The 13,147-nt window shown below is 52.3% G+C and overlaps 4 protein-coding genes across 4 annotated transcripts; 2 read left to right on the top strand and 2 right to left on the bottom strand.

Annotated features, from left to right (window-relative positions):
• Positions 1 to 3,791: 3,791 nt before the first annotated feature.
• Positions 3,792 to 4,808, bottom strand: GLRG_00902 (uncharacterized protein; the record flags this gene model as incomplete). Its single annotated transcript, XM_008091587.1, has 1 exon — positions 3,792 to 4,808. The coding sequence occupies one exon, from the start codon at positions 4,806 to 4,808 to the stop codon at positions 3,792 to 3,794; it is 1,017 nt and encodes a 338-aa protein (XP_008089778.1).
• A 988-nt stretch (positions 4,809 to 5,796) lies between these two features.
• On the bottom strand, positions 5,797 to 6,960 carry GLRG_00901 (Mov34/MPN/PAD-1 family protein; the record flags this gene model as incomplete). Its single annotated transcript, XM_008091586.1, has 3 exons — positions 5,797 to 6,490; positions 6,555 to 6,808; positions 6,895 to 6,960. The coding sequence occupies 3 exons, from the start codon at positions 6,958 to 6,960 to the stop codon at positions 5,797 to 5,799; spliced, it is 1,014 nt and encodes a 337-aa protein (XP_008089777.1).
• Positions 6,961 to 8,118: 1,158 nt separating this feature from the next.
• GLRG_00900 (histone deacetylase domain-containing protein) lies at positions 8,119 to 10,348 on the top strand (the record flags this gene model as incomplete). The annotated part of the gene is made up of 4 exons (XM_008091585.1): positions 8,119 to 8,304; positions 8,385 to 8,685; positions 8,745 to 9,286; positions 9,338 to 10,348. The coding sequence occupies 4 exons, from the start codon at positions 8,119 to 8,121 to the stop codon at positions 10,346 to 10,348; spliced, it is 2,040 nt and encodes a 679-aa protein (XP_008089776.1).
• Positions 10,349 to 11,925: 1,577 nt separating this feature from the next.
• On the top strand, positions 11,926 to 12,426 carry GLRG_00899 (uncharacterized protein; the record flags this gene model as incomplete). Its single annotated transcript, XM_008091584.1, has 2 exons — positions 11,926 to 11,931; positions 11,989 to 12,426. 2 exons carry the CDS (start codon positions 11,926 to 11,928, stop codon positions 12,424 to 12,426), a joined length of 444 nt encoding a protein of 147 aa, XP_008089775.1.
• Positions 12,427 to 13,147: the final 721 nt, after the last annotated feature.

Here is a 13,147-nt window from a genome sequence, read left to right as displayed (position 1 = left end):
GGAAACAGCCTGCCCAAACCAGGTGCGTGAAGTGATGCGGGGAAGAATGCGAGCTGTTGACTGTGGTGGCAAAGGTCCAAGTTCCATGTCCGTCCAATACGCACCTCGAATCATCTCCTCATCCTTACAGCCACGACACTACTCCTATCTGGTAGACGGGCCGCCTTCCTCCGCGCTAAAATCTTTCCCAATACGGCAACTTGGTCCGCAAGACGCCTCTAAACTCTCTTGAGTCAAGTGTCTGCGATAGCGGATCCGCCCATCTGCGTCGCAAAAACGGAAACGCTGTAAATTGCGGGTAGCAATCAATGCCTCATATTGCATCCTGACAGACGGTGAACACTAGTATAATGACAACCCGTTGACCTGTCGCAAGAATTGACACATTATTTTGCTTGTTTCCACAGTGAACAATGGGCTGGGAGTCGGTATATCCAGTCTCTCATAGGATCGCGATGATGCACTGCGGGTCCTTCTGGTATCCTCAGCTGCTGCAAGCCACCCAGCAAAGGAATCCTTCTCCGGTTCCCTTGCCGGCTTCGTGATGACTTGGTGACGATCCCCACGATGTGGCACAACCAAAATCGATAGGAAGACTGACGAAGCTAGGACACATGGGAACACGCGACCCAACAACGCGAACTCGTATTAACCTGTTGGCCTACTCATTGCACTGTTGGTTGGCTGCCCCTGTTCCTCGGCCTGGCTCAATTCGTCTCGGTTGACCAACCGCTCACCTGCTTTTGGGCTTCACGTGAAGCTGCAAACATCAGGACGTGTTTGAAATTTCAGCCACGGCTACTGGTCACTCTCAGAGTGGATTCGCTCTGGTTTAGACGGGCCGACATCCAGCGCCACACTGGGGCAATCCAGTCCGCTCGCATTTCCAGGAACTTGTGGTCACTTGATGCTACCGCGAAAAACCACTGCTGCTGCTTATCTTTTCTGAGATTACGGACCTGAAAGCCGTTTCCTATATTGTTCTAGAAGCTGGATTCCGACCCAACGGGTCCCTGCCACCGAAGAAGAAGAAAAAAAGGCTCCATGTCCAGTTATAACGCTTGCAGCTACATCGTTTCCTGCCGCCTTGCATAAGAAGTATCGCGCTTCAAGACCCCTGAGTGGTTCAAGTACTAGAGGCCCGGAGGACTGCGTCGGAAAAAAGTCCAGACAACACCTTTCGCAAACTTGCTGGCCCCCTGTATCCGGCCGGATGATGCTGATGACCATTGAATACCGACTGAATTATCTACCATGATAAAATGATGAAGGGGGTAACGGGCATACCGGAATAAGAGCGGAAGCTTCTCTGAACGATATGGCAATAAATTCTTCCCAAACCAAATTTCTCACAAACTGCTCATCAAGAAAGCTATGGACACAAGACGTAAGTGCAACGTAGAAAACTGGTAATCTTGGAGTATGCTCGAAATTCTATCAATCTTGATGCACTCTCCCGTGTATTCACAGGTTCCGAATCATGTCACATTGGTCACGAAACTTCACTCGTCGTCAAGACTGGCGGTCTTCTGTGGCGGTCTCAGCCGGCTCCCGGCTTGGTAGACACTGTGGTGAGCAGCTGTGCGGCACATCTACTCTCAAGTCCAAATGGATCTCAGTACGTGGGTTTACAGCCACATTGATATTGGTAAAGACGATGGTACTTTGCCATCCCCTACATCGATCACTCCTACCAAGAGACAAGCCTTTGACACCAGAAGCCACCACTGCAAGATCGCACCGACAAGCCGACACTAATCGGCGCCACCCCCCGGCCCTCATGAGAATCGAAATGTCCCACTGCGGCACGGTGCTTATTATTGGCAACCCCAGAGCTTTGGGGGTGATCACCCATGTCGGCAGGTAAGCAAGCCTTCTAACTAACGGGTGACAAGACTTCCAAGCCTGCAGGCAAACCTGCTGTGCCTGCCTACAATGCATGCAAGACTATTCCGATACTGCCCATAACTCTATGTGTTCGGAAAAGACGAACCGACGTGGCGTCAGCTTTCCAATGAAGCCATTTCTCCCAGATTGGCACCTTAACAACGACTACAGCATATGCACTGGGCCTCTTTCGACACCACGTCCTGTGGAATGAGCGTCGCACGCCTGATATAGGGCGGCTCTAACGGGACATCTTCCCCGGATGAGACCGTGTTAACGCCTTCTAGACCTCCGAGATTGTGGAACGATCCGTAGTTTTGGAACCGAAATCTGGTGGTTGCAAAATCGCTTGAGGGCAAATGACCAAGAAACTCCAAGACCCTACCCTTTACTCAAAGGAGAAAGCATCTCCTAAGAGCTAACCCGCTTCTCTTTGTGAGATGCTGCTTCTTGGCCAAGTTTACCGTTGCTGCATAGGGTCGAGGGTCATGTATGCATCTGGTATGAGACGACATGCTCATTATTTTACCGACTAATGGAGGGCATGTTCGTGCTAAGGCTATCTGTCAGTGAATATAAGTCCACCATCATCCGGCGTACCTTTTCACCTGCATCTCACTTTGGGTGTGGTCGTATACTGCTTATATATCGCCTCGCAGTAGCGTGAGGATGCCGAAAGATGTCGAAATGGGGGAAGGGGCCTGCATTGACAGGATAAGTGACGTTCTATGCTACTATTTCAACAATGTCAGCAGCACAGTATGCCATGAATCTATGAAGGTCGAAGGGAAGGAGATCTTTGAATTTGACCAGTGTGCAGGTGAAAAGCCGCTTCTCTTGGCTTTTCGGGTGGCGTTACGTTTCTTCCGAAAGGTATTAAGCCGACCAGCTGAAGATTGGGTTTGGACCTTCCTCTCCGTAGTACTGATCCTGCCCTTTAGATGACACTCTACTGAGAGCGGTTGCGAGCTTTCCGCGTTATCTTCTATTTCTTTGTAAAACAAAGTCGGCCTGATCTCCTCAGGTTCTCCATCATGATCTAGACGTTGTCGTTTTGCTCCATAGAATAACGGTCTCCGCCGAGGAAAACAATCTTTGAATAGAGGGGTTACAATGTTGAGGACTGGCTTGCTTTGATAGCCTGCATACATATCCGGAGTGAATGCTACCAGATCTCGGGTATACTATAATTCTGATCAAACGAGTTTGACCCCTTGTCTCCCCTCGTCTGTTTTCTTCCAAATTATGTCCCACTTAGTGGCCAAAGCAAGTATAGACATTATACAGTCAAATCAAACTAGATTATAAATCGAAACCTGAACAAGTCCAATCCACGTCATTGAAGAAACAAACAGAACGGCTAATGAATGCCGAAGTGGTCTTTGGCAGTACGGGAGCTTGGCCTGACTGATGGAGGCTAGGCATCAGTTTTCGATATCAACTTGTTGGTATCACAAGATGTCGATCGGTACTTTTATCCGCGCGTGATTAGTGAGGGTAAAAGCGGTGATGAACTCATTATTTTGTTAAAAGGTGGGCAGTGGTGGGATGGCTGTGACCCTTCCACCTTGCCCGCCTACACCACTTCGTGGCTGGGCCGGGCTCACCAGACTTGGCCGTATATTGTTGTTACAATTATATCCGGCTGCGAGGCTTCACAACTTCTGAAGCGTCAGCCCGGTATTCAAAATTGGCATGACTGTTTGTGCTCGCATTTACCACTTCGCCAACTCCGACTCAACTCAACGTGGATCGATTTCCAAATGGATTACGATCGCGAACGTGGTCAAGGGATCTTTATCGCCCGACTAACTTATGCTTACATTCTTTTGTTACGATGAGTTTGCATCATCCGGCAGTTCAATGTGATTTCAAATGTATTTTGTCCTCATGTTGTATTTTGATTACTGATCGCGAGAGAGCAACGCCATGTATGATCGCCGCCTCCCCGGAGCCTTCGTCAACTTGTTGGAGTCGCCAAACAAAAAGTGAGAGGCCCTGGTGCCAAAACCCGACACGGGCTCTCCGAAGGGCGAACTCTCGATCTCGCGTCGACGGCGAAATATCTGACTGGACGTCCAGCGACCGGACGACCTTTGCCAGAATGGCGGATCCGATAAAACCTTCCTGGCCTCCGCCCTCGTCATGTTCGGCCCCTCCCGGCGACGCCGGCGAAGTCCAAGGATGGAGCCAGGTGTGGGACGCCTCATTCTCCATGGGCCGCTGCCGCCCTCTCGCAGCGGCGAATCTTCCGGTTTTGCCGCCGGTATCGGCGGTTCGACTTGCGGCCTCACGCTTTCAGCGAGACCAGCCCGAAGCCCCGCGTCATAAAAGAGCCCGGCAAGTCCGGGATATGCACTCGTAAAATCGATCCAGAACTCCGGGCTCCTAATCGCGGGAACGCCCTGGCTCGTGAGCTGCTGCTCTGGCCGGTCGTCCTCGCAGATCCGGCTCAGCAGCCAGATCAAGTCGCCCGCCACGTCATCCAAGTACACCACTTTCGTGGCAGGCCGGCCGACTCCGAGCGCATACGCGGCAGCTATCCGATTCACGAGCGCCGGCATCGTCAGAATTTTCGTCAGAGCTTTGTCTGCGCCAAAGCCCATCTCAACTGCGGGCAGCGTCCCAGAGCGGCCGTCGTAGGGCATGGGCTTTATCTTGACCTTCCAGACGTCTCCATCATTGTCTGCGATGCCAATGATGTCCGGTTCGCCTGGATAGACCAGCATGTCACTAGTAGCTGCGGCCCACGACTTGATGACGTCTCTGGCGTAGGCCGGGCACACGATGCTCACGTGAGTGCAGATGCAGGCGTAGTTGCCGTATGCCAGCATGGCTGCGGCGCCGCAGACGGCGTACTGGACGTGGGAGAAGGTCTGGCCGATACGGTGAAGGACTTGGTAGGTCGATGCCGGCGTCATCTGGCCCTGGTTGGGCAACTGCGGTGGCGGGCGTGAACGTGACAGATGTTTCACTTCGGTGTCGCCTTGGTATGTGGAATACGACTCGTTCTCCCAGGTGAGTGAATCGTCTAGTTGGCTGCATAGCAACGGGCTCCGATCAATGCAATTCGAATTTGATGAGGGCATGGGCATTATGTTTTTGATGCTTTGGCGGGTTTGTCCAAATGGCAGCCTTAACGCCTCTACGATGTCAAGTTCCTTGGGTGTTCGTCTACGCTGTTGCCCCGGGTTGGTGGAAGTATTGTAGAGATGAAAGTTGAAAAGGCCTACGGTCGAAGACGACCGACGATGATTGACCTTGGCAGATGTCAAGTTAGATAACGATGGTAACGAAAAGAAAGGTGCCCAGCGAGAATGCCTCGTGGTATAGAGAGAGGTCATGTCGTACTGGACAGCAAGTGGCGTGTCGCTTATGTTGGCCGCGACTTGAGGTTTGAGTGCAAGCAAGTCGTATTCTGCATTTCATGTCAACTATCCCTTGGTTGACGACGTTGGAGCTGGACATAAGTAGTCGATAAGATTGGCTTGTCCTACTGGAGCCTAGGAGGCAGTGTCATTATCTCAGAACAATGCCCATGAGAACAGCGCCTAAGCTTCCGGTTCATTCTGGGTCAGTGCCATTCGAATAACACTAGGCAACGGCAGTGGACCCCGGCTTTGAACGTGGTTGTTCGGCCCGAAGTATGCCAAGCAAGCCCACAAAGAGCTGTCGGCAGCATTGTGTCGGAACACAGTGACAGTCAGGACCATAATGCCACTGCAAATTTACAACAAGTTGGAGGACTAGAGCAGTTTCGTTCAAACCGTGCTGAGTTCATAGTCGTCTTGTGCCTGGCGGGATCTCTAGATGCTGCGTTCCCAACCTCCCAAACGCCTAATCGTACAGTGCTGGCAAAGTTCCGGTATTTCGCCTGTAGACCGTCCCTGAATCATGGTCTTTTCCCGTTTACAACTCCTCCTCCACATCCATAGAATCGCCATTTGAGTGGTCCTTGGTACCTGCGGGTGCATCCTTCTTGGGCATTGTCGCCTCCTTGTCGATCATTTGTCTCGATACGGACACAATGTTGTCCTCAATCAACTGCTGGCCAACATCCTCCAAGTGCTTCTTGGGGTCAAGCTTGCCGACGTAGCGGGTCTTGAGCTGGTCCTTTGTCAACTCGGTCTCTTCCTTGACGCGCTTTTCGTAGCCCTCGGCCAAGCTAACTAGGCTCTCCAGACGTTCCTTGTTGCAGTTGGCCTCGTGTCTGAAGTCATTCATCTCCAGAGCCTCGGTCCAGACGTGCTTGTGTAGGTTCATCAACATGTTCTCCTCGAGCGCCGTCTTGCGGTAGTTGATGCCGATGGAGTAGTAGTGTCTGTTCAGGCCGTGGATAAGGGCCTGGATCGAGGGCTTGTTCAAGTGACCCAGGTTACTCGTGCTTTGCCGAGGTTCTTGGCCAAGCATGAGCGACTGAGGGTTGATGAGGCGGAAGGCGTCAATGACAACCTTGCCCTTGACGGACTGGATGGGATCGACGACGACGGCAACGGCGCGCGGGGTAAGCTGTTCGAAGGACTGCTGGGTGTTGATATCGACGGATGAAAGCCAGCAGCCGAAACCGGGATGGGAATGGTACCAGCCGACAACAGCTTCGGGCCTGTCGGAGTATGTTTGTCAGTTTAGGAGGCACGGCAGCAAGCAATAGCGATGCCTCCACGTACCTTCCGGTCTGTCTCAGCATGTCCATCATCTTCATCTGGAACACGGGATCGACGGCCTCTACACTAACACCGGTACCGCTTTGAGGCATGGCAAAGACATCCACTACGCGGACCGTGAAGTCATCGACGAACTCTCCCAGCATCAGACCCATGACTTCCATGGGGACACCAGCACGACCGTGTCGCAGCATCTTGAGGAGGGCGAGGGAAGAGATGTAAACGGTCTCGGAATTATCGATAAGCTGCGTATTATCCTGGGGCAGCATGTTAGTCAATGATGACGAGAGAACGCAGGTCATTAGAGCTATCGAAGCAGTTCCCGAAGGTAGGATGCACTTACCGTCCCGGATTGGCCGCCCAGGCCGCCCAAGCCCTGGGACTGGAGCATGTTCCTAAAGCGCTCCATTCTGAGGGTATCAGTCGATAATTGAGATTCGTTGAGTGCGAAGTAGGTGAGAGTCGAAGATGCGTCGCGCGATGAGGTTGCTTGGAGGGGTGTTTTGGAGGAGGCGGATTGAGGCGATAGAGGTGGATGGAAGTAGCTGGGTTGTGGGTTGTTGACGACAGCTCTGAGCAGCCTGGCGAAAAAGGACCCGGCGGAGCTAGCCCGGTCCGGTACGTACCGCTTGTAGCTGACAAACAGTCACGTGTGAAGCGATAGCCACCAGGCGGCCTGGGACGAATGCGAAGTTGAGAAGAAAAAGCTCTTTAGATATTTTCGTTAATTCTGATGCCGATGAAAAAGTCGCTTCTATAGAGTTATAAGTTCTCCCATGTGGTCACTGAGAAAGAATCTCGAAAATATGAGCCTCGATGATATTACACTGGAGGTACCTGGCCATAAATTCCAGTTTGAGGTTGCACGGTTCAAGCCACACCGCATCCATTCATCCCAGCCACAGCCCCAAGCGTCGAGGCAACCATACGTAGCCACACCACCCTTCCCCTCAACGCCATTCTTATGTTTCCAGATGATGTCTTCGTGCTAGTGTATTCCAGAAAAGCGGCCTGATACCAAGATTAACCAAAGTTGTACTTCGTAACCACCCCCCTCCAAGACACAGCCATGGCTTCTATCTAGATGTACTGATTACCTACCTAGGTAGGTACGATGATAGTGCGCAAGCTACCTATGTACAGATACTTATCTATCCTCCAGATAGAACCAACCCCTCCACACGTCAACCCTGTCTCCCTAGTCGGCTCCACGAGTTACGGTCATTGGGCGAGCCCAGTTGGCAGCCCCTGGCTCGCTTTGACGAATCACACAACACTGTTGACCGGATCATTAGTGCTGCCGACTCTGCCCGCCAACGCGACAACGCTCCTCATTGGTCGACAACCTCGCCGTCAGCCTCTGTGCCCCTGTCCGTAATCGCGTTATTCCATTGGCCTATCACTTTGCCTCCACGCAGCCTTGGGAAATCTGGGGCCGAGCCGATCAGAGAGCTCTCGCAGCCTTCGCACCTTTTCCATTCTTCCCTCCCGCCCACCAAGTTTCCCTCCTCTCACCTAGACATAGCCGACGACGTACACCATCGCCCACTGAACACCGACCGAAGCCATGTCACCTCTCGGATCGGTGGCCCTGGCCAACGGCTCCGCGACGCCAAAAAAAGTCGCCTACTTCTACGACTCCGACATTGGTAACTATGCCTACGTTACTGGTCACCCCATGAAGCCCCATCGCATTCGCCTGGCACACAGCTTGATTATGCACTATGACCTGTTTAAGAACATGGAGATCTATGTAGGTTGAATTGCAAAAACTACCCTTTGCTCGCGCCGCGCCGCCGTAGACGCCAAGCCACTGACCCCCATCGTGAGCAGCGTGCCAAACCAGCCACTAGAGGAGAGATGACCCAGTTCCACACAGACGAGTACATCGATTTCCTCCAGAAGGTCACCCCCGACAACATGGATGCCTACCAGAAAGAGCAGGGCAAGTACAATGTCGGAGATGACTGTCCTGTCTTCGATGGTCTTTTCGAGTTCTGCGGGATCAGTGCTGGTGGTAGCATGGAGGGCGCTGCCCGCCTCAATCGCCAAAAATGCGACATCGCCGTCAACTGGGCTGGCGGCCTTCACCACGCCAAGAAGAGCGAAGCAAGTGGTTTCTGCTACGTCAATGGTAAGCGCTACATTCCAATCTTGATGTGTCGCCTCCTTCAATCACTAATCGCCGTCTAGACATCGTCCTCGGTATCCTCGAACTACTCCGTTTCAAAAAGCGTGTTCTCTACATCGATATCGACGTCCACCACGGCGACGGTGTCGAGGAGGCCTTTTACACCACCGACAGAGTCATGACTGTGTCGTTCCACAAATACGGAGAGTACTTCCCTGGTACCGGAGAACTACGCGACATCGGTATCGGCACCGGCAAGCATTACGCCGTCAACTTCCCTCTTCGTGACGGCATCGACGATACATCATACAAGTCCATCTTTGAGCCTGTCATCGAGCACGTCATGAAGTTCTATCAGCCCGAGGCTGTTGTTCTGCAGTGTGGTGGTGACAGTCTGTCTGGTGATCGCTTGGGCTGCTTCAACTTGAGCATGGAAGGCCACGCCAACTGCGTTGCCTACGTCAAGAGCTTCGGTCTCCCGACCTTGGTTCTTGGCGGTGGTGGATACACCATGCGCAACGTCGCCCGGACTTGGGCCTTCGAGACCGGTGTCCTGGTCGGCAAGCATCTGCCCAAGACGCTGCCGTACAATGAATACTACGAAGTAAGTTCCCCTCCCTGGTCCTGGTCCTGGACACGGCTGACCGGCAACTAGTACTACGCCCCCGATTTCGAATTGAACGTTCGCCCCTCCAACATGGAAAACTCCAACAGCTTCGAATATCTCGAGAAGATCAAGGCCGCCGTCATTGACAACCTTCGACACACCCAGCCTGCTCCTTCTGTGCAGATGCAAGACGTGCCTCGCCAGCCCTTTGGTGGCATGACCGACGAAGAGGAGGCCGAGCTCAACGATATGGACGAGGACGAACATCCTGATGAGCGCATGACACAACGCCGCTGGGAACAGCGCACCCGCAACGAGGCCGAGTTCGAGGATAGCGACGACGAAGATATGGACGAGGCCAATGGCATGACGCGTCCCCGAAATGCCAAGAAACGCACATTTGGTGACTACCGTCAGACCGATCGCGATGCCGACAGTGGAGCCCCCTCACCAGTAAACGGTGCCCCCGAAGGCGAAGAAGCCCCTAATGCTGAGCCAATCGTGGACGCCGACATCACTCTGGAGAAAACCGTCGACACCGAGGACGTGCCCGAGAAGACAGTCCCTGAGAAGGAGGCCGCACCCGAGGCACCGAAGGAGCATGTTGTGGACGAAGATGGTGATGTCGGTATGGGTGACAGCGTCGATGCCGAGGAGGCCACGACGACAATCAAGAAAGAAGAAGTCGAGGCAGAGCCAACCAAGGTTGCCGAGAAGGATGAAAAGGAAGATAAGCCGGCATCGCGCAAGCCATCGACCGAGCCTGCTGCAGAGCCCCTCTCGGCCGAAACCACAGAGACAGTTGAGGCCGCGGAACCTGCCGCAGAAGTTGCCAAAGCAGTCGACCCGCAGCCAGCAAAGGAGGCCGAAGTTGCCGAGGCCAAGGAGACCAAAGATGAAGCCACGCACGAGGAGCCACCTGTTGCTGCCGAGGAGCCCGCTCCAGAACAGGAGAAGGTGGTTGCTGACGAAAAGCCCGAGGAAAAGGCCCCTGAACCTGAAGAGGACAAGATGGATGTCGATGAGAAACCGGCAGATGATAGCGCCAAGAAGGAGTAGTCGCCCTCGCCTTTTGACTGCATTTTGCAGACCAGATAATGCAATGACGAGACAGTGGGATCATTCGGACGCGCATTACGGAGGGTGTGCCGAGCATAGGGCGTTCAGGGACAGGATGCTTCAAGCGTCTTTCTAGGCATGGAATTTGGGGTTTTTAAATCTGCTTGTTTGATTTGTGGTGATACTCCCATACACCTTTTGCGCATTGTTTACCGGCGAGAAATCGTAACCAACTGTATCATAGAATGCCGAACCGTAGTAGCATGTGGTGGTAGTAGCGATTTCCTTCTTTTTCCACTTTTGTTTTCAAGTCTTGACATGTAGCAGTGCCCAGGCTGGACATTTTAGCTTGGTGAGCGGCCCTATCAACAATCCCACCGTGTCCTTAGCCGTGGTGTTACGCGAGTAGCCCATCAGCCTGCGTGAGTATATTGCCAAGCATCGCTTGTGGATCCACGAGCGGGATCAGTGTTGTGTTTAGACGTTCCTCGTGGCGCAATACCATATTGAAATAACAAGCCACCTTCGACTTCATGGAATGCCCCCCAAGTGATGTTGCTTCACGATACATGGCTTGTTCATATCATGTAAATAATCACTTGCGAACGTTTGCCCTTGACCTGATTGGCATATCTGCCCCCAAACATTCTCTGCTGCTGATTAATCCAAGACAACACAAAAGAACCCCTTGCGCTAGGTTCAGGTTCTCTGTTGTCGCTAATCACAGGAGACAAGTCGGGACTCGGGAACATTCCTGCCCCGGATTCGACGACATGATAGATTGCAGAGACCATACTATTAAGGGCTTGGCTCTCTGGGGGAACACAATGAACACAGCTCAAGGGATTACCTTTCGTAGACGCTCCTCTCCGGCCTGTAGACAGAATCCGGTGCTTCCCGATGAACCTATTTCCTAGCTACTACCTATATTGAAGCTATTACAGAGCTATTGGCCACAATTGCTAGTTCGGCAGCGCCGCATGCCGAGTGGTCGCCCCAATTATCCACCTAAATAGGCTATTTGGACTTAAGATCGGTGGCTGTGGATGTTAGCAGCAGCCACGCAAGCCTTGAAAGATCTACTTGTACGATCTAGGCCTCTTATTTGTGTCTTGACAACCCGTCATTGTAGGCCCTTCCCGCTATCGCTTTCTTTGTGCAGGCTTACCTTTGTTCACTTAGAGCTCCTATTAGCGCAATCTAGACACATCTATCTCTTTGAAATGGGTTTTCTTTTTTCTTTTCTCAACCTGCCTGTTCCGGCTGGAAGCGTTGTCGGCAGTCGTTAGTTGGGCATGTAGCTTGAAATGTAACCCATTAGGGCATCTTGTAAGGGATTGCCGCATTAGTAGAGCTAGGGGAAAGCTGGCGTCTACAGCATGTTTGCCTCCAGATATCATCGTCGGATAGTATATAAGGACGATCCCGTTGGCTTCATCTCGATTGTCAATAACCATCAGGCAACAGTTTCTCAATCATTCTATAGTCTCCAGACTCTCTACTCTTTCTCACGTACAAGTCAACATACCAATCACCTATACCAAAGTTTCTCCAACCAACCCCTTCCCAACACCAACATGAAGGTACTTTAGCCCTCCCGCACCACCACCACCCACGGATGGTTCTGACCAGAAATCTAGTTCTCCCTCACCTTCTTCCTCGCCGGTTCCGCCTCCGCCGCTGCCATCCAGCAGCGCGCCGCTAACGACTGCGCGACCTTCACGCCTTTCCTGGCCCCCCTCTGCGCGGTTAGCGCCCTCGCCACCAACCTCCTCTGCCCGTTCACCCCGCTGTCTCTCACAGCCAACATATGCCAGAACATCGACACCGCCTGCCCCATTCACCCACCCACGTCGTTCATCGGGCAGCTCAACCAGCCCACGCTCAAGAAGTGCCGCATCTCCGTGTTCCCTAGCTTCGACTGCACGGGCGACTCGGTTGACAGCGGGACCCTGCAGGGGACGAACAAGACCAAATGCATCGAGGCCCCCTACTTTGGTAAGCTTGTTGAAGGAGGTGTTGTTTCTGACACTCTGTTGCCGTTCGGCTACAAGAGTGTCAAGTTGGTCTGCGCTTGAACGGTTGATGATGGTTGATGGCCGGTTCACTTATATATCTATGCAACAATTTTCACAAGGCAGTTAGAATTCGAATTGTTCGGTTAATTCAAACATTACCATCTACCTCATGAGTTGGACAGAGAAGTTTAATGGTTTCTCGGAACAAGACACCAACGAGTGACTGGATGGAGAATCGCCGAACGACCGGGAGTGTAGTTCTTGAATAAAGGCATACAGACATGTGGGCATGATCCAGAATTGGGAGTCGTCGATTTTGACTGCATGTCGGCGGTCATATCAAGATCGTGGAAGCTAGAAATAGGGTTCGCTATTGTAGCTGGCTTGATACTTTTACGGCATTTGATATCGCAGTTTCAACAGCCCAGAAACCCGCCTTCCTGCAGATGATGTGACTCGTTTCTTGTGGGGCCTTAGTAGAATGTAGGTTATAAATGCCACTGGTGCCAGCTTGTTGTGTGTTTCCAAAATATCTGGAGGTGTCTCGCATGTTGTACGAGTGTTGTACGAGTGTCCCGAATATCCCTGCCTCGTTCTCGCTGTCTTGGATTTACCTTTTTAGTTAGCTTTGCGGCTTTATTCTTTCGCTGTCGACTTTCGACTTTCGGACGAGGATAACATTGCTCGCGGCAAACAATCTCGAAGGATGACTGGTGGAAACAGAAAATAGGGAATCATTATACTTTGGGTGAACAATGCGTCCGTCCGAATTTTTCGTCGC

The sequence above is a fragment of the Colletotrichum graminicola genome, assembly GCF_000149035.1.
Source record: "Colletotrichum graminicola M1.001 genomic scaffold supercont1.2, whole genome shotgun sequence".
In the NCBI taxonomy this organism is placed as follows: Eukaryota; Fungi; Ascomycota; class Sordariomycetes; order Glomerellales; family Glomerellaceae; genus Colletotrichum; species Colletotrichum graminicola.
The sequence above is the reverse complement of the archived record's forward strand: the minus strand, read 5'-3'. Positions and strand labels throughout refer to the sequence as shown.